Genomic DNA, 19,520 nt, shown 5'->3' on the forward strand with positions numbered 1-19,520 from the left:
CCCCATTTCCCACTCATGCAAGAAGCATGTGATCAAGACTTAGGTCATTCAGTGCACTTCAATCTGGCCACTGGATTGCTTCTCAGAAAAGCACGTGGCTTGATCAAAGGCAGTGAGACGCAGTGACACTTGCTGGGAAGGACGACTGGGACAGTGCCAGCTGCTCGTGTCTGCTGAACTTCACCCTCAGAGGATGTATGGTCTGCAGCTGTTGCTGCTGCCATTTGACAGTCACATGGAGAGAGCCTGAGGTTGGAGCTGATACAGAAAGACCGAGGAAGCTGCTAAAGCCATACAGCCAAGCTAATTCCTGGACGTCTCAGTTTACAAGTCAACACGTTTCCTCTTTGTTTTAAGCAAGTTGTAACAATGTCTTAAATCATTCAGTTCTTCCTGTTTCTGGCAGTGAATGCCCGAGCAGCACACGTGGGTGGCTGGAATATTTGGTACAAATTCTACCAAGCCCATTTGCCTTTTGAGACTAGCAGTACATGGACATAGTATTACATTACATCTCAGCCATGAAAGATGTGGAAGAATGCTGAATGGATATGGATGGGATTTGGTCTAGATCACAGGTAGGCACACTACAGCCCATGGGCCAAATCTAGCCCACCACCTGTTTTCATAAAGTTTTACTGGAACACGACCGCACTTTGTCTATGGCTGTTTTGTCCTACCATGGCCGATCAAAGTTGAGTAGTTGTTTGCAAAGCTTAAAATACTTACCATTTACAGAGAAAATTTGCTGCCCCCTGGTGTAGATGGTAGACTAATAAAACATTAGCAAATATTCCCCCCACCCCCAAGTTATTCCTGGGCTCCCAAATGGAAGCAACATTGAGTAGCCCTCCATCATAGACTTCTATCTGTATCATTAACCTCAGGCCTGATTATTAGCATTAAGAAAGCAAACTTTCATTGAACTGGATTTATCCCAGACAGTGAATGACAGACATCGTACACAGTAGTCGTGGCCAAAGAGTGCCTCGGAAGCCTGCAGACATAAAGAACATTTCTTTCCCCACCCCAGACCATTACCCTTCTCTCAGAGTTGGGATGCTGAAGCTACTGGCGAATTCCTGCAGGAAGCCCAGTGACCTACTTCCATAAGGAGGTTGGATGAATGAAAACCTGGGTGGAAGATGAGACCAGTTCTTCGTTTTATAATGGAATGTCAGCATCGTTATCTGTACATCTACCATCTGAGGCCAATGGATTCCACTGCTGCCAACAATATGGAGCACTCAGAGCTCCACTCTTAATTCTATCAAGCTCCTGACACAAGTACAATAGATGGTTAACATTGATGCAGTCGCCAAGGTCACATAAGCAACCACCTTGCCAGGAGTCTCTAACCTCCATCTCTCTGCTAAGTTAAGTCACCAGGAAGCAACATACCAAGATCTAAGGCTAGTCCTCAACGGAAGGCCATCGTGGAGCTGTTATTTAATATTATGGCATATGCTTTTGTGGGCGGTCTTCATGAGAAGTGGCTTCATCAAGTAGAGTACAGCATTGCCCCCAACACAGTGGCCAGAATCTGATTGGCTTCTAACTCAGAAATGATGCCACGAAGAGAAGGCAGTTTAGGAATATCATTGACTGGTATTGTTATCTCAGGGGCGTCTGCTTATCCAGGAGGCTCCCCTTCTGCTCACACGAGGATCTAGCAGGCCTCTCAACTTACACAGGACTCCACGTGGGTCTGAAATGGGTCCAAGGGGGCAGTTGGGGTCCATCTGGACATCTGTGGTAGTTCTGTATTTCTTTATTGGTGAGGGAGATATTTGGGGTAACCCATCTTGAATGCTACGTAAGTGCCTTCTACTTAAGGATACACATGATAAATCTGTTTATCTGAGAATTTATCTCCAGCACCCACTTTGAATGCTGTAAAAGTCAAGAAATCCTCCAGACCCAACTGGGAGCAGAAAGGGGGTCTCATGGTTATGCCAGTGTAAACCCCCTGAGACAAGAATGCCAGGGCGCCTGGGTGGCTCAGTCGGTTTGGCATCTGACTCTTGATTTTGGCTCAGGTCATGATCTCACGGTTCATGAAATGAACCCCATGTCGCGCTCTGTGCTGCCACGCAGAGCCTGCTTGGGTCTCTCCCTCTCTCTCTGCACCCCCAATAGTGTCCTCTCTCTCTAATAAAAATTTTTTAAATACCAGTAAATGACCCTCTCTCCTCTACCTAGGCAAACTTCACCTAATCCTGGGGCCAGCTCAAACCCTCTCCCCTTGGTATAAAGCCAACTCATACCGAAGCAATCCCTTCTGTCTCTAATCACATCAGTTACTACAATTAATCCCCTAATACCTTGAGGCTGCTGGTGTTAGAGGGTTTGGCCTTTTGTTACAGTCATGGGAAGGATGCATTTCAATGTGCTGCTTTGTGGCCCAAACTGTTTTGTTATCTGGGCAAAAAGAGCATGGGGGCAGGAATTATATTCCAAGATGAGGATACCCTCTTCTCGTCCATGGAGGGTCAGGACACGGAGTATCTGCCTTGTTGGCCTCCCTTGAGAGAGAGTCTCTCACCAGATGAGAAGGAAAGCCAGGTGACCACAGGATTCTGGCCCGTTCTGTGACAGTCCCCCCGCCTCTGGTCAGGACAGCCACCTCCACCTGTTGCTGAATTCTTGCCTTCGGACTCAGGAGCACAGTCTCTGCTCAGAATCAGACAGACACACAGACACCATGAGACACGGCGTACAGAGGGCTGGGACAAAAGTAAACAGAACTGGTTTGGGGAGCTTGGGAGACAGAGCTTCTCCCACTGCTTGTTGGGCCCACGGTGGCATCCACTGGAGCAGCTGTCTGAGGGTGGAACCCAAGTCAGATCCCTGCAAGGTCTGAAATGTCACACGCGCGGGAGACCGGCAACCTGCGAGCAATCTTCAGTAACTCCCAACAGTGGACACTCTGAGGGAATGTTCTTGGGACCAGTCCACAAATGAGAGACATCAGAGAAAATGTTATCCTTTTATTATTTCAAGGAGGTAATACATAGCCCAATCCGCCAAAGCAATAGGGAATGAGAGGCAGCAGACGGCCAGAGTTTTGAGAAGAGCCCCGTGCCGCACCTCCAGGCTCCCGTCTGCTCGCAGTCCGGGGCTGCGTACATGAAGGCCAGGTCAGCCGCACGGAGTGTGCCGTGACTGTAGCAGCGGACAGATGGCCCACCTCAACGCCCCGCTGACCGAGAAAGGGCTCCCCGTGAGCAGCAGAGGCCCTGCCGGGCTGAGCACGCCGGGCGGCACTCAGCCCTGCCACAGCCGGCTGAGCAGCCAGCCTATCTAGCACTTGATTTTATCTCTGTGAGACTAGAGTGGGCAGGATGTGAATAAATCCTGAGTCAAATTAAGGTGAAAGACTTAGTAGTGTTAATACTCCAGATGAGAGAAGACAACACCGCCTCGGAGGGTGATGGGCTGGGAGTCTGAGGGAAGAAAGATGGAAACACGCACAATGGCCACAGGCTGCGGGTGCGGCCTTGAGGACACGAGAAGGGTATTTCACATACATGATGGGGGGCGGGCACTGGGGCTGCTTCCTCGGACACAGAAGTGAACTAGAGGTTCCTTTTCCACTCATAATTGGTTTCCTGGGTCTAAGTCACCACCCCTGTGGCTGAAGCGAGTCCCGCCCTGGGGAGAAGTGTGGCTCAGTTCTCCAGTGCGGAGGGGGAGGGACTCACAACTCAAGGAGATCTTTCTCCCCCACCCCCAGCTCCTTTCCCTTGCAAATGACTGAGGTGGAAGGTGAGAGGTAGGGCATCTCCTAGTGAAGTCCCACCATGATTTTTTTCTAGAGAATTCACTGTGATGGGACCAAAGCTCCCCCTCCCCCTCGGCACGGAATAGACTTATTTCCACTCAGGGGAGGGCACCTTCCTGGTGACTTAATGGTGGTGTGCAGGGGGGAATCGCAGCAGTGACTCATAGACACCGTTCATTTCAGTACGACTGTCCGGGCCGGAGAGCTGGCGGCGAGGGACTGGTCCTGCCCAGCATGCACCGTTCCCCAACAATCCTGGCCAGGCCAGAGCCGGGTTTAGATGCCGCACGGGCTGACAGATTTTTGGTTTGACGGAAGTGGAAAGAATTTTTTAAAAACCACGCCACTATTTTCTCCAAACCCAGGACCATCAGTTTTGTTTTGTTTGACAAGAAAAGGACAAAGGACCACAGCTCCCTAGTGGCCAAGGCTTCCGCAGCACGGAATGCAGTATGTATCGAAATGTATAAACCTGGGTCTGACTGGGGAGGTGGGTGAACATAGAGCCAGGGGCCCTGGGTCTTCTAGTCGGTGGCAGTCTCTGCTGGTGCCTCGTTGTCATGTTCCTCAAAGCCTGGGACTGGCTTCTGCAGGAAGTGCATGGTGGCCTGGATCACCTTATCTGGTCCAATATTGTACACAGGGTGAGTGGGCTGCTGCAAAGAGAACAGATGCCGATCAATCACCCCAGTGGTCCTTGCGACCGTGCACAGACTTGAAACCTTTACATGCACTTGTAAGAATTTATCAGAAGAAGGAATCATCAGAGATACACAGGGAGGTTTATCACCCCAGGCCCTGATGTTCAACAACAAGGTATTAGTAAAAGCATTTAACGCTACATGGGATACAAAGGAATATTACACAGCCGTTTAAAAACATGCTTTCAAATATTTAATGGTAAGGGCAAATGCTTATAATGTATCATGTGAGGAAAACAGTATATATAATGTTATCCCAAACTTACTTTTTGAAAATGTGTTTGTAGATGTGATTTATAGGCAGAAATTGGACATACGCCAAAATCGGTCCCATGATATTTTCTTATACTTTTGTATATATTCTAATTATTAAAACATACATGTCTTTATTTACATTTGTAATCAAGGAAAAGGACCACAACGCTATGATGCAGTAAAAGCATCAGGCCATATTTAAACTCTTTTATAGTAGTCTACTACATCATAGAAATCCAAAAGAAACTTTAGGTCTGAGACAGGGCACAACTGGAGGCCAATATTCAGGACTCATCCACTCTGGGAGAATGAAGGAGGGGACAGAAATGCAGGAGAGGTTTTAAAACTACTTTTAAAATACTATGGGGGCGCCTGGGTGGCTCAGTTGGTTAAGCGTCCGACTTCAGCTCAGGTCGTGATCTCATGGTTCATGAGTTCGAGCCCCACGTTGGGCTCTGTGCTGACAGCTCAGAGCCTGGATCAGGTTTCAGATACTGTGTCTCCCTCTCTCTCTGCCCTTCCCTCATTCACGCTCTGTCTCTCTGTGTCTCTCAAAACTGAATAAACATTAAAAAAAAAAAAAAAGAGAGAGAATACTATGAGCAACTCTATGCCAAAACCTATAAAAGTACAGATAAACTGAATAATTCTATAGAACAATATAAATTTTCAAAAGAAATTCTTTAAAATTTGTATGAATACATTTTTTTAAAAGTTTTTATTTATTTAGTTTGGTGGGGGGAGGAGCAGAGAGAGAGGGAGAGAGAAAGAATCCCAAGTAGGCTCTGTGCTGTCAGCACAGAGTCCAATGCAGGGCTCAAACTCACAGAACCATGAGATTACGACCTGGGGCAAAATCGAGTCAGACACTTAACCAACTGAGCCGCCCCAACTTGTATGAATAAATTAAATCAGTAATAACAGTTGCTTATTCTGCTCCACCATTCCTCCCCCAAAATATCAGGCAGGCCTGGATGGTTTCTCAAGCAAGTGCTACCAAACCTACAAGAAACATAATCTCTAACTTATATAAACTTTTTCAAAGTCTAAACAAAAGGCAGGGGTGGGGGTGGAGAAGAAGTACCCATCTAATTTTATGAGGCTGTGATATTATCCTGAAATATAAACTGGAAAGAGCAATGCAATAAAATAAAAATTCAGATCAGCTTTTCTTATGAATACCATGCAAAAAAAAAAAATCCTAAATAAAAATACTAGTCAGGGACACCTGGGTGGCCCAGGTAAAAATACTAGTAAAATACTAGTCAGTCAGTTAAGCATCTGACTCTTGGTTTCAGCTCAGGTCATGATCTCGTGGTTTCGTGGGTTTGAGCCTCGTGTTGGGCTCTGTGTTGGTGGCGCAGAGCCTGCTTGGGATTCTCCCTCCCTCGCTCTCTGTCCCTCCCCCACTCGCACTGTCTCTCAAATAAAAAAAAAAAAATACCAGTCAAAAATGCTAGCAAACTGGGGCACCTGGGGGTCTCGGTTGCATGTGCAACTCATGGTTTTGACTCAGGTCACGATCTCACAATTTGTGAGTTCGAGCCCTACATTGGGCTCTGTGCTAGCAGTGCAGAGCCTGTTTGGGATCCTCTCTCTCCCTTTCTCTCTGTCCCCCCCCAAATAAATAAACTTAAAAAAAATACTAGCAAACTGAATCCAGCAATGTATTAATAAACACACACAATCACGCTGTCCTCTGACCATAAGAAGGGCTGATCCTAGGAATGTAATGTTACCATCAGAACATTTATTAACAAAATATAGCACAGTCAAGGAGAAAAACCAGATGTAGAAAAAGCCCTCAGTAAAATTTAATATTAGATTATGATTGGAACAAACAAACAAGAAACAACCTGGCAAACCAGGAAGAGAGGGTTAAGTAACATCCTTAACTTGATAGGAGGTATTTATCAGAACCCTGCAGTAAGGATCCTACGTAATGCTGAAATTATAGACACCTTCCCATTACAACCAGAAGCAAGACAGGAGCGCCCCCCCTATGACCACCTCTAGTCAACACTCTATGGGGGTCTTAGCCAATATCCCAAGGCAGAAAAAGAAATAAAATTCTTAAGAATCAGAAAGAAAAAGGCAAAACTGTCCTTATTTGAAAATAACATCACATGCTAAATAAAAAAATCCAAGAGATTCTACAAACTATTACAACTATTAAGTTCAGCAAGGTGGCTGCATACAATTAAAATATAAATATCATTTCTGTACATTAGTAACAACCAGTCACAAATATAAAAATATATTCCAGTCACAATAGACACAAAAAGTACAAATTTCCTAGACATAAGTCTAACGAAAGATGTGTTAGTCTTTTATGGAGAAAATGATGTAAGACCACTGATGGACATGAAAAATAATCTGAAAAATCGTGTTCACAAATGGAAAGCCTTAATATTGAAATGAAGTCTATTCTCTCCCATTAATCTTAAATCTAATGCAATTCCCATAAAAATTCCATTATAGTTTTTTTTTTTTTTTTTGTGGAACTCGATAAGCTGATCCTAAAATTCATAGGAAAAAGCAAAAAGAAAGAATAGCAAGGCAATTTTGAAGAAAAAGAACAAGGGGATGGGACCTGCCTACCTGCATTTACAGTTTGCTTAAGAGAGTACAGACAGGCAAACAGACCAGAGGAACAGAACAGAGTCACCTCATATACAGAAACTCGAGTACGTGACAGACATGTGACACACATCAGTAGGAAAGTTGTAAACTTCCATAAGTGGTATTGGTCAATTGGTCATCTACATGGAAAAAATATAAAATTATATCCAACCCTCACCACAGACAAAAGTCAATTCCAAGAGAATTAAAAATCCAGATGGGAAGAGCAGAACTTTAAATGGTTTGGAAGAAAATATACGTATGACCTCAGTGTAGGGAAAGATTTTTTTTTTTTCTAATGTCTTATTTTTGAGAGGACAGAGCATGAGCGGGGGAGGGGCAGAGAGAGAGGGAGACAGAATCGGAAACAGGCTCCAGGCTCCGAGCTGTCAGCACAGAGCCCAACACAGGGCTCGAACTCACACACCATGAGATCATGACCTGAAGTTGGATGCTTAACCGACTGAGCAACCCAGGTGCCCTGGGAAAGACTTCTTTAAAAAAATTTTTTTTAATGTTTATTCCTTTTTGAGAGACAGAGAGACAGAGCGTGAGTGGGGCAGGGGCAGAGAGAGAGGAAAACACAGAATCCAAAGCAGGCTCCAGGCTCTGAGTTGTCAGCACAGAGCCCAACGTGGGGCTCAAACCCATGAACTATGAGGTCATAACCTGAGCTGAAGACACTTAACCAACTGAGCCATCCAGGCACCCCCGGGAAAGATTTCTTAAGTACCCCTCCACCCTCAAAAACCAAAAAGGCAGTAAAACTGTTCACTATAAAATTAAAAATCTTCTATTCAACAACCAAATAACCCACTAAAAGTGAAAAGACAAGTCACGAACTGGAAGAGATTTACTACACACGTCACCGACACAGGATTAGTATTGAGAACACACAGAGAACGCCTTCAAATGTGTAAGAAAAGGGCAAACGATTAAAATTACAAATCAGCAAGCAAGCAAGCAGCTGGCAGGCAATTCACAGAAGACATAACACAAATGGTCAACGAACATTTGAGAAGATGCTCAACCTTACTACGAATGAGGGAAATGTAAAAATAAAACTGAGATACCATTTCCCATCTATCAAATGGCAGAGAGGAAAAGTTGGACCACAGAGCAACTCATCTGAGTACTATGTGAGTGTAAAACGACACAAGCCACACGGGCAGTGGCGGGGGGGGGGGGTGTTGTCTATGAAGATGAAGGTGTGTGTGCTCTTCAACCCAGCAAGTCTCTCCTAGAGAAACTAACACAAGAATGTGCACTGTGACTCCGTTTGCAATGGAACAAACCGAAACCATCTCAATGTTCGCCAACAGGAGAAGAAAAATCAGTTGGGGTACATTTATACAAGGGAATACCATATAGTTGTTAAAATGTTCAAGTAGAGCCACAAGTAGAGCCACGGGTAAACCTCAAAAGTGTAACGGTCAGCAAGAACAGCAATGCACAATAAGTGATCCAATAGCTACTGTCCTAAAAGGCATGAAAACATTCGCTGTCTATATTGTTTATGGATACATACATATGTAGTGATAGCACAAAAACTTATCTGCAGGCATGCCAAATGTCAAACTTAGGACAAGGTGATGCTGGGGATGGAAGGAGACTGACAAATGGAAAAGGGGTGCATGGGAGGCGAATATGGAAAAATGTTAAGACTTGAAAAAGCTGAGTGGTTGCAACTCCGATTTTGTCTGGTTATCAGTGAGGCTGAGCATCTTTTTATCCATACTGGCCATCTGTGTTCCTTCTGTTGGAACTATTCTGTGACAGTCTGCACGGGCCCCGTGATTTGATGGCCGTGGACGGTCTTAGTTGGATTCATGTCACAGGCTCACGTCTAGGCTCAGGGGTATTTCCCGCGGCCAGGCTGGTCTAGGGCTGGATGTGGGGCTGAACATCCTGCCCGCAAGGGGCTGACAGCTCTGGGAGGCAGCAGACAAAACCAAGTTAAACACACGCTACAAACTGCAACTGAGTGCCACAAGGGGCACAAACAAGGCGCAGTGGTGGAGCACTGTAGGGAGGCCTCCTTCACAGAGGTGGTCTGGGAATCTTCTCTGGAGAGACGGCACATCACTGTAGGCTCCAGAAGACAGCCAGCCATGCAGCGAGGACTGTGTGGCTGCAGATTCCAGAAACCTACTGCCTCTTAGTACATTTCCTCAATGGAACTATGAATAGAGGTCTGGGTCTGAGGCAGGGATAAAGGCACAGAACCTCTGTCTCAGACTGGATGCCCCCACCTGGAACCCTGAGTTTGCCTTAAGATAGTTCCCTCCTGGGTCCCAGGCTCCCTCCGGGGCGGCTGCCAATGGAGGGAGGGTGGGGGCTGCGTGCTCACAGGCCTGCCCACAGGAGGCACATGGATAGTTGTGCAGGACACGCGTGGCTGCTCCCCTCTCTTGGTATACCCCCATCCTGGGGACCCTGTGGAGAAGCGCCATCAAGCCCCCCACCCGGCCTTACCAGAGCATTTTCGGGCACACCCAGGACCACATCGTGCAACATGGCTCCACTGCCGAAGTGCTGGGCTATGGACAGGCCGCTCAGGCAGTAGCAGGTGTGGTAGAAGTCCCGAGACCTACAAAGACAAGGTGGCTCTGAGCAGGGACTCCTCCACTCCCACAAATCCCCCCAGGCACAGCCTCCAACAGGAGACTCAGGCCTGGAGCACACCCCCACATCCCAGGCCCAGGTCAAGCCGTGGCATTTCTGAGCCCCACTCTTCAGCCCTGCACCCTTGTAGTCTTGTAGACTTGTAGTCAGTCCCCCCAGGGTCTCCTCCAGCTGTCTTCCAGAAAGGACTCTCCAGGGTAGTGCTGGTGCTAAATTAATGTATTTCTCAAAAAAAAAAAAAAAAAAATCCTACCAAAATGCCTAGGAATGAGCCAAATTCTCCCTGACAAACTGCTAGGGACCAGCCTTCAGCTGGGCCTTCCCCTGGATGCTGACAGTCACAGGGTGTGTGCTGGCCCAGTAGCAAAGGGAACAGGACTTATCTGATTTCCCTTTTCTTTTTACTGTGGCGCCTCAAGGTATTTAATCTATGCTGCAATAGTTGTGATTATAATTTCTGTTTATGACACTCAAGGGTTTTAAAGTCCTATATCCTGTTCTATTTAAATCAGTTCCGTTTAAAAAAAAAAAAAAAAAAAAGGCAAGAAAAGCCACCAACCTGGCAATCTATGTACCTACCCAGAGAGGGGGCTGCATGGAAGCTGGGGGAAAAGATGGGCACTGGGGGGTGCCAGGATGGCACTGGAAGGGGTGCTCCCACTGGGAGGCTTCTTCCCACAACACACTAGCACCAAGCAGCTGGATGGAAAGGGAGCCCCCTCCCCCCTGCCCCCCAGGCTTTTAAAGGTCAGCGGCTGTCACCCTCTGGTTCTGGGGAGGCTTGAGTGGCACACCATCTCTCCCCTCCCTGCCCCTCCCTCTCCCAAGAGAAGGCACTCACTTGCCAGGCTTATCCAGAAGCCCCCCGGCGGGGCACTGACAGCACATAAGAATGTACTCCTGCAGGGCCTGCTGATGAAACATCCAGTGGCTCATGCTGAGGGCAGGGTCGCCTGCAGAAAGGCATAGCGTCAGGGCAGGGCATGCCCGGTGGGCATCCAGCACGGTATGAATGACGTCTTTGTATTTTATTACCCACTGGGGACAGTTAAGGTTTCCCTCTATTATTCCTGGACTAATTTTGAAAATTACATTCTTGGGACACTTGATATCTTCGCCCACGTCCCATGATATGTCCCTTCTCCCGACCTTTGACTTGAGTCAAAGAGCAGCAGTGCAGAACGATACCTTGGGGTATACGCCCTTACTGTGAATGCCTGTCCTAAACCACATCATGGACAGGCGTGGGCCAGCTGGCTATCTCTGCCTTCCAGATCCACCCTCTCACTGCTCCTGACTCAGTCCACAACTCCCTCCTCTGGGCCTCTTAAGACATTTCCTCTAGCACATCCCTGACTCTAACTGGCTAAGAGAACTCTCAACAGGGGTGATATCTGTTCCTTCTACTTTTCTAAAACTCAACTTAATGTATCTCCAAAGGGCATCCTCCAACTCCTCTCTTGGCCTCAAAAACTGTTCCTAAGAAGGATTACTAGGAACCGCCAGGATTTCTGCATCATATAATAGGGTAGGGCACCTGAGTGGATCAGTTAAGTGTCTGACTCTAGATTTCGGCTCAGATCATGATCTCACAGCTTATGAGTTCAAGCCCTGAGTCAGGCTCTACACTAACAGCAGGGAGCCTGCTTGGGATTCTCTCCCTCTCCCTTTCCACCCCTCCCCTGCTTGTGCTTTCTCTCAAAATAAGTAAATAAACTTAAAAAAAATATGGCAGCAGGAGCAGAAACTGGCAGTTCTGGTAATAATGCTCATGTATGAACAAGCAACTGGCCTTCTTCATTCTGAAGCTGAATCAGTATGGTCGGAGAATTCCGTGGGCTGCATAGTTATCAAATGCAGATGACAGAGACTGCCAACAGATGGGTGCTTCCAGAAGCATTTACGTGGGAATTTTTTTTTTTTTTTAAATATACACATGCATTAAGTCCTTGGTCAATTTTATACTTGGATACTCGGGCTACTACAAAGATAGCAAGTAATCTGTAAATAGCAATTAAAAGCTAATTTTTCCTTCTTCCAGTCTGTTTCTGTGCATTTTTCTATATAGTTATTATAATTTTATATTTTGCATTCTCCATTTAACACTATAGGCATACATTTTTCTATGCTGTTATCATACTGTTGATTTTTCCCTTGTAATTTCTTCTTTAAAGAAGCAAATTTAATAGCTACTGGGATTTGAGGGGGGTAATGATGAAAATTCTACAATAGATTATGGTCATGGCTGCACAACTCTGATTACACTAAACACCACTGAGTTGTATATTTTAAGTGAGTGAATTGTATGGTATATAAATTCTATCTCAAGAAAGCTGTTACTTTTTTTTTAAAAAGCAAATTTACTAAACTTTAGGATCACTGCATTAAACATCTGTACAAAATATCCTTTTATTCTATATCCTGTAGGAAATAAAAGACTATTATAAGGTAAGCGCCAACCTGTCACTAAAAGCAGAATCTGAAAAGAAATTGCTATGTTTATTATCAGACAGATTACAGAGTGGGTCGGTTGCCTGCTACCTTATGGAAATCTACAAACTCCGAGTCCACAAACTCCACCAGGAGCTTCCAGGGGTCCTGAATCTGCACAGCAGCTCACACAACCAGAGATGAAGGCAGGCGTGATGACGGGTGCTGCTTGTGCACCACAATTGGCCTTTTAGTCCTTTATACCTCTCCCTTCAATTACAAATCCCCATTATTATGTCATTTTGCTTTTCTTTTTTTTTTTTTTTTAATTTTTTTTTTCAACGTTTTTTTTAAATTTATTTTTGGGACAGAGAGAGACAGAGCATGAACGGGGGAGGGGCAGAGAGAGAGGGAGACACAGAATCGGAAACAGGCTCCAGGCTCCGAGCCATCAGCCCAGAGCCCGACGTGGGGCTCGAACTCACGGACCGCGAGATCGTGACCTGGCTGAAGTTGGACGCTTAACCGACTGCGCCACCCAGGCGCCCCATGTCATTTTGCTTTTCAAAGATTCCTTTTATCTAAGAAATCAAAAGTTTTCCCAAACAGTAACTGACAGGTTCAGCCACATGCCGCTCAATTTCACAGGTGGACAAATCCAGGCCTGGAGTATGTCCCAAGGAACACACAAGCAACGAGTAACCATCAATCTAAACCCAAACTCACGGGCCTGCTGCTTTCTTACTGCTCCACAGAAACCAAATAACTCACTAATTTAGTCAGCATTGAATATTTTTAAGATCTTAGTAATTCGTTCTTCGGGGCGCCTGGGTGGCTCAGTCAGTTGAGCGTCCAACTTCAGCTCAGGTCATGATCTCGCTGTCCGTGAGTTCGAGCCCCGCGTCGGGCTCTGTGCTGACAGCTCAGAGCCTGGAGCCTGCTTCGGATTCTGTGTCTCCCTCTCTCTCTGACCCTCCCCCATTCATGCTCTGTCTCTGTCTCAAAAATAAATAAACATTAAAAAAAATTAAAAAAAAAATTCGTTCTTCTACTCAACTGCTGTCTTCTATACACATAAGGCAGCCACCTGCATGGAACCACTAACGGCCACTTGCTCAGTGAGGTCGTGTGTCGGTCCTTTGTTATCTCTTTAGCCAGCAACGTGATCATCGCCTTTACAAAATCTATTTGGTCATTTACTAAGATAAAAGTAGTAATGCACGTGGTTAACAACAGCAACAAAAAAGGCAGAGTGTAGTACAGAAGGAAAAACAATTCAACACGTATGTCTCCCTCCCTTCATCTCCCACCCTCCTCCCAAAGGTGCCCATTGCTAAAGGGGTTTTGCTCGCTTCCAGGAAAAGCTGTGGAGAGGTCGGTCCGTGTGCACAGAGACCACTCTAGGCCTGGCCCTTTACACTTTATGTTGTGTCCTGGAGAGTTTTCCAATATTAGCTCATTGCATCTAACCACGGGATGGGGAGATCATAATTTATTCAACTATTAAACTTTTAATGAGCATTTGGTTGTTTGCCATTAAAACTCCACTTCAACACACATCCTTTGCTAATATCTCTGCAGGTAAATTCCCGAAAGTGTACTTGCTGGGTTTAAGTAATTTAGACAAATCTCCAAACTACCCTCCAAAAAAACCGATACAGCTATTTACACCCACACTGACAGTACAAAAGTGCCTGTTTTTCCACACTCTCCCCAACATTGGGTACCGCGTTTTCTCCTCTCTGCCAACGTGACAGTAAAAACGACCAGTGTCCCACTGATTCTATTCACATTTCTTTCACTGCCATCTTTTCGTTTCATGCATGCCGCCTGTGCTGGTTAGAAGCAAGGCTCTGACGGAGGCGTAGGTGGCGATCGGGCATTATAAGGCAAGTTGCTCACCCTTGCTGGTCTTTGTTTCCTCATCTGTAAGATGGGGATAACAACAGCACCTATCACAGCACTGCTCAGAGGATCAAATGAGAAAACACCTGTGGAGGACTCCGTTCAGTCCCTGGCTGAGGCTGAGCGCTTGGCAAGCCTCAGCGGCCGGGAGGAGCGGTGGTCGTAGAGGGGGTAACACAAGTAGTAGCTCTTTCCTGCCCGTCCGGAATCTGCCCGTTCAGATCCTCTGCCTGGTTTTCAGTGGGGCTGTTCATCTGTTTCTTAGTGATTTAGGAGCCTCTCAACTAAAAGAAATTTAGCCCTTTGTCATTTGTCACAAATAATTTGTCCTACCTTGCTACTTGTTTTGTTTATAGAATTTCTCTTCTTTTATAAAAGAATTTTCTTTTTCTTTATGCAAATTAATTGTAGAAAATCAGAAAATACACATAAAAAAAGAAAGAAAACAAATATTGCATGTCGCTTCACAGTCCAGGTGCCTTCTCGTAATTTTCTGGAGTCAACTCTTCGCTAAAAATGGAATTATATACAGACTGCTTTGAAACCTTTGATCACAGTGTATTATGAAAATCTTCACACACATCGTCTCCTTGCGACTCCCAACGTCAGTATTCTGCCCGCCACTCAAGACACTGCCCTTCCCTTCCCACTGCTGCTGAGAAGTGGGTGAGCTTCAAGCCCAACACAGGCCTTCTCCTGGGCCCTGACAAAAGCTGCAAGGTCCACGATTCATAGGCAGCGCTTTCCACAGGCAAAGCTCTGAATGTCATTTCCTCCAGGACCTGTGCTACAATAAACAGAATGTCAATTGGGGCCCCTCTGAAGATGCTGGCAGGGAGCACTCTTCTCACAGCTCTCCTGGATTTTCCTGGCATCTCATCCCTGCCAGGGACAGGTTTGGGAAATGCTGACCATTTTACCAAGGGCTTGACCTCACTAGTTTCAAATAAAGAAATCACTAAAACCCTAAGTTATTTTTGCTTTGAAAACACTGAAGTTTCAGGGAATTCTTGACCTCCCAATCATAGTGGTCAAGCCAGAGACCGTGCAGGCTCCAGAGTCAGGGGGATGATCTATCCTAACGCCCTGAGACCCTAAGCCCAGGGGCCCAAGGCAAGGAATCTCAGGACAGACTGAGACCGGCAGAATGGGAAGCCAAGGGGGCGCCTGGGTGGCTCAGTTGGTTAAGGATCCGACTTTGGCTCAGGCTCAGGACATGATCTCACGGTTCATGGGTTCGAGCCCTCATCGGGCTCTCTGCTATTAGTGCAGAGCCTGCTTCATATCCTCTGTCTCCCTCTCTCTCTGCCCCTCTCCCACTCACGCTCTCTCAAAAATAAAATAAATATTAAAAAAAAAAAAAAAAGAAAGAATGGGAGGCACCTGGGTGGCTCATTCCATTAAGTGTCTGGCTTTAGCTTGGGTCATGATCTCACAGCTCATGAGTTCGAGCCCTGCATTGGGCTCTGTGCTGACAGCTCAGAGCCTGGAGCCTGCTTTGGGTTCTATGTCTCCCTCTCTTTCTGTTCCTCCCCTGCTCACACTGTCTCTCTCTCTCAGAAATAAAGATTGCAATGTCTCTCTCTTTCTCCCAAAAATAAAGATTAAAAAAGTAAAAAATAAATTAAAAAAAGAAAGAATGGGAAGACAGGGCCGAGACTGCGTTTACTTCAATTCAGCATCCAAAGTGGCCACAACTCAGATGAAACGAAGAGACTAAAGAAAGGCGCTCAGAAAGAACAGCCAAAGAAGGAAGAAAAGCATGGGTCAGGGGGCCAGACAATAGGAAAGAATCTCATCTTCCACATTTGAGCAATTAATTACCCAATTATTAAGTCCAAAGAAAACCTTCCCTCTGGGCCAAGGGGTCTCACTCCAAGAACACATCAGCGCCCAGCGGGACAGCCATGACTTCCCCTCCCCCCACCAATTTCCTCAGAGACACGCTGCTCTCACATAAAATAAATAAGAAAGATGGTTCAGGAGTCAGTGGGCGACCTGAGATTTCAAATGATCAAATAAAGGAAGGCTCCCCGAAGTTGTGCTTGCTGTCTAACTGCTTTGGTTTTGCCTTCCGATCTGCGACTCCAGAGAAACGAACCCAGGTCTCTCCACTCCAGTGGTATGGGTGGAACAGACTTGCATTTAGGATTCTTCAATGAATTTAAAATACAACAGTGCTCACGGCAGCAACTACAAAGCCAGTCAGACCTGGTGGATCTTTTCTCCTGGGGTTCTGCCTCTCTGCCCCTTTGTGCCATCGCCTTCTCAATCACTGTTGTGACCACGACGCACACAGTGTGGGTTTTCAGTTCCGATATGACCGATACGGGACGCTGCATTGGAAACTGTGGCTTCACACCCGGCTGAGGTGGCAGTCACCCTGGGGCCCGGACACGCACCTACCTCCTCCTAGCCACAGACAGTTTGCAGCAGCAACCGTGACTCAACTAAACCACTGGAATTAAAGCCTAGTCTGCATGTGCGTGCAGGAGACATGGCGGGGGGGGGGGGCGGTTCACACAGGGCACTCAAAATCCAGGACAGACAGACAAACACTCTGGCTTCCTGACTTGGGCTAGCAGCCAGGAGAAGTCACCCAGCCCCTGCCAGCAGCTCCCCGGGCTCACCTTGAGCATGCAGTGCGCGGTGCAGCAGGGGCAGCAGCCCCGCCTGCCAGAAGGAGTAGCAGCCGTCCACCAGCTTGTTGCAGCGGCCCTGAAATCCACCTTCGAACCGCATCTGCCGGCTTGTCACCCATTGCTGAGAATGAGACAGAGAAGGGAAAGGCGGGTGTAGGCCAAGTTCCCATCTCTGGGCTTCTTGGCACTGGAATTCTAGTCCTGGGGCTGTTCCTTCCTTCCCCTCACTGCCGCAGATGCGGACTGGACCATCTAAGCTGGACTCTTGGCAGGGCGGCCAGTACTGATCTCTGCTTCGTGCCCAGTGGACAACTAACCACCTTTTCCCGGGTTTCAAATGGGTTCTGATGCTGACAGAATAAAGACATCAAGTTGGCCTATAAGGAGACCTGCAAATGTCTCTCAATAAACAAGGCTTAACGAGGAAGTTGAAGGCAAGTGGCTCATTTCTAACCACTTTCCCTTCTCAGGGAAGATTATTAAAAGCAGATAAATGGAATTGTGTGCTGTGTCTCAGTGGATGATCTCAAACTGTTCCTGACTTTGACTTGGCACCTGAAGAAATTCATCCAAGGTTTCTTAGCAAGTTACTTGCAGGACCAGAAGCAGAAGCCATTATCCCAACCGCCAAGGACGGCTCTGTCAGCTCTAGCCTCTCTGCGTCTCCAGGGAAACCTGGTTGGCTAACAGAAGACAATCTTTTACTCTGAACTTGTAAGATGGTTCTTGATGTCACTCAGCGGTCACACATGATGCTGCTGCCCATCCCTGCTTATCTCCAAGTTTTCTAAACACACTCTGCTACCAAGATCAAGATAGCCAGGGGTTTCGTCCTCCAGAAGCGAGCAGAACCGACTGGCTGAGCAGATAATGACATCTCCATTTCCCTCCCAGGCAGTTCCAGACACCAGCCACGGGCTTTCACAACGGAAAGGTGCAGAGTAGGATGTCTCCCCCTCCCCCCACCCCTAGGTTCTTACTTGACTGAGTTCCTGAAAGGAGCTACCGAGGACCCCTTTTGGAAGGGGGAGGGGATGTCTTTAAGTTACCAAGTGTGGAGTTTAGATTATATCCCTGTTCAAGGCCATACTCACCCATAAGAGTCAAATCCCAAATTCTTAGAAGAAAGACATAAAAAAAAAAACTACATTGCAGGTGTAGGCACTAATAAATCACCAGTGAGTCTTAAATGAGCCAGTGCTTTAGGGATGATGCCATTTAATGAAAGCGGTGAAGCATCACTCAAGAAAAGAGAAAACAGGTACTACAGTGGGGAGTCCATTCTTCATTTTCACTTACACCACAGACTAAGGTGTTCTTTTTTAATATTTTTTAAAATTTATTTATTTATTTATTTATTTATTTATTTATTTATTTTTGAGAGAGAGAGAGAGAGAGAGAGACACAGCACAAGTAGGGGAGGGTCAGAGGAAGACACAGAATCCAAAGCAGGCTTCAGGCTCAGAGCCTGATGCGGGGCTCGAATCCATGAGCAGTGAGATCATGACCTGAGCCAAAGTCAGATGCTCAACCGACTGAGCCACCCAGGTGCCCCAAAGGTTTTTGGTTTTTGTTTTTTGCCCAGACTAAGGGTTTTTAAGCTGGACTACATAATTTTTTCCAGTGTCTAAGCCCATGGGTTTACTCTGTTTCCTTCGGCCATATGAATTCATAAAATCCTTCAGATATGGGTCCTAGTTCTCTCAAAGCAAAAGGAGGGGATGGAGTGGTTTGGGTAAGAAGGACACTGGCATTTATTGAGCACCTACTATATGTTATCTCCTTTAACCTTCAGAGTCCAGAGTTCTAACCCCTCCTTTAACCTTCAAAGAACTGTTATCTCTACCTTACAGAGGACAAAGGAAATTGAAGTTAAAACGGACAAATTTCCTAAGGTCGCGTGGAAGTGGGAGAGACAAGGCTCAAATCTAGAGTGTTGCCATTGTAACCGAGCCTTCTGCTAGTTATATTCCTTATTTCTTCCCAGGAAATGGGGCTTTTCAATTTCATGCCTTATTGGTAATCAGACTCTTAAATGTCTAGCTGGCCATTTCAGCATGAACCTTCAAGGAAAGTGTGCTATAGGAGGCATCCTGTGGGTGAGGATAAAATACTACTGGTTGTATATCCGTAGAGTCTAACAGAAACTTTCTTGGAAGCTCATGATGGGTCTCATGACAGTTCCTATGATGAGCAGCTGACATCTGAGCTTGGGGAGAGGAGATGAATGTCCACTGCAGCTGGTTTGCTTTGAGGTCATGGTTGGGAGTAAATGCTTCCCAAAAGATGTCTCGGTGGCACTGCATGCATGTATGTTTGTACACTAGGCCTCTGATGATAATTTAAGAATAATCTAGTGAATCAGAATGCAGTCAGCTTTCCTTCTCGATATCTATCAGGAGCTTAAAGTCCAGACATAAATGCCTAAGGCTACCTGCTCGATGCAACCACTGTGCTCTGCCCAGCTCATTTGAATGTAGTTACTAAATGTTCACATATTGCAGCTGGTAATAACAGCTTGGCTTCAAAAGGCCTGAGAGCACTTCTCATGACTTT

The 19,520-nt window shown here is 46.3% G+C and overlaps 1 protein-coding gene across 1 annotated transcript in view; it reads right to left on the reverse strand.

The window, feature by feature from the left end:
• Positions 1-2,975: 2,975 nt before the first annotated feature.
• Positions 2,976-19,520, reverse strand: part of FNTB (farnesyltransferase, CAAX box, beta) — a 67,828-nt gene continuing 51,283 nt past the window's right edge. The window contains exons 9-12 of the mRNA XM_047079506.1: positions 16,953-17,085; positions 10,829-10,940; positions 9,838-9,952; positions 2,976-4,440 (exon numbers count right to left, since the gene is read on the reverse strand). Of these exons, the coding sequence (XP_046935462.1) occupies positions 4,309-4,440; positions 9,838-9,952; positions 10,829-10,940; positions 16,953-17,085 (492 nt within the window). The 3' untranslated portion in view covers positions 2,976-4,308. The remainder of the gene's footprint in view (positions 4,441-9,837; positions 9,953-10,828; positions 10,941-16,952; positions 17,086-19,520) is intronic.

The sequence above is a fragment of the Lynx rufus genome, unplaced genomic scaffold (assembly GCF_022079265.1).
Source record: "Lynx rufus isolate CCGP_SWC_20201006 ecotype Redwood Valley unplaced genomic scaffold, mLynRuf1.p SCAF_17, whole genome shotgun sequence".
In the NCBI taxonomy this organism is placed as follows: domain Eukaryota; kingdom Metazoa; phylum Chordata; class Mammalia; order Carnivora; family Felidae; genus Lynx; species Lynx rufus.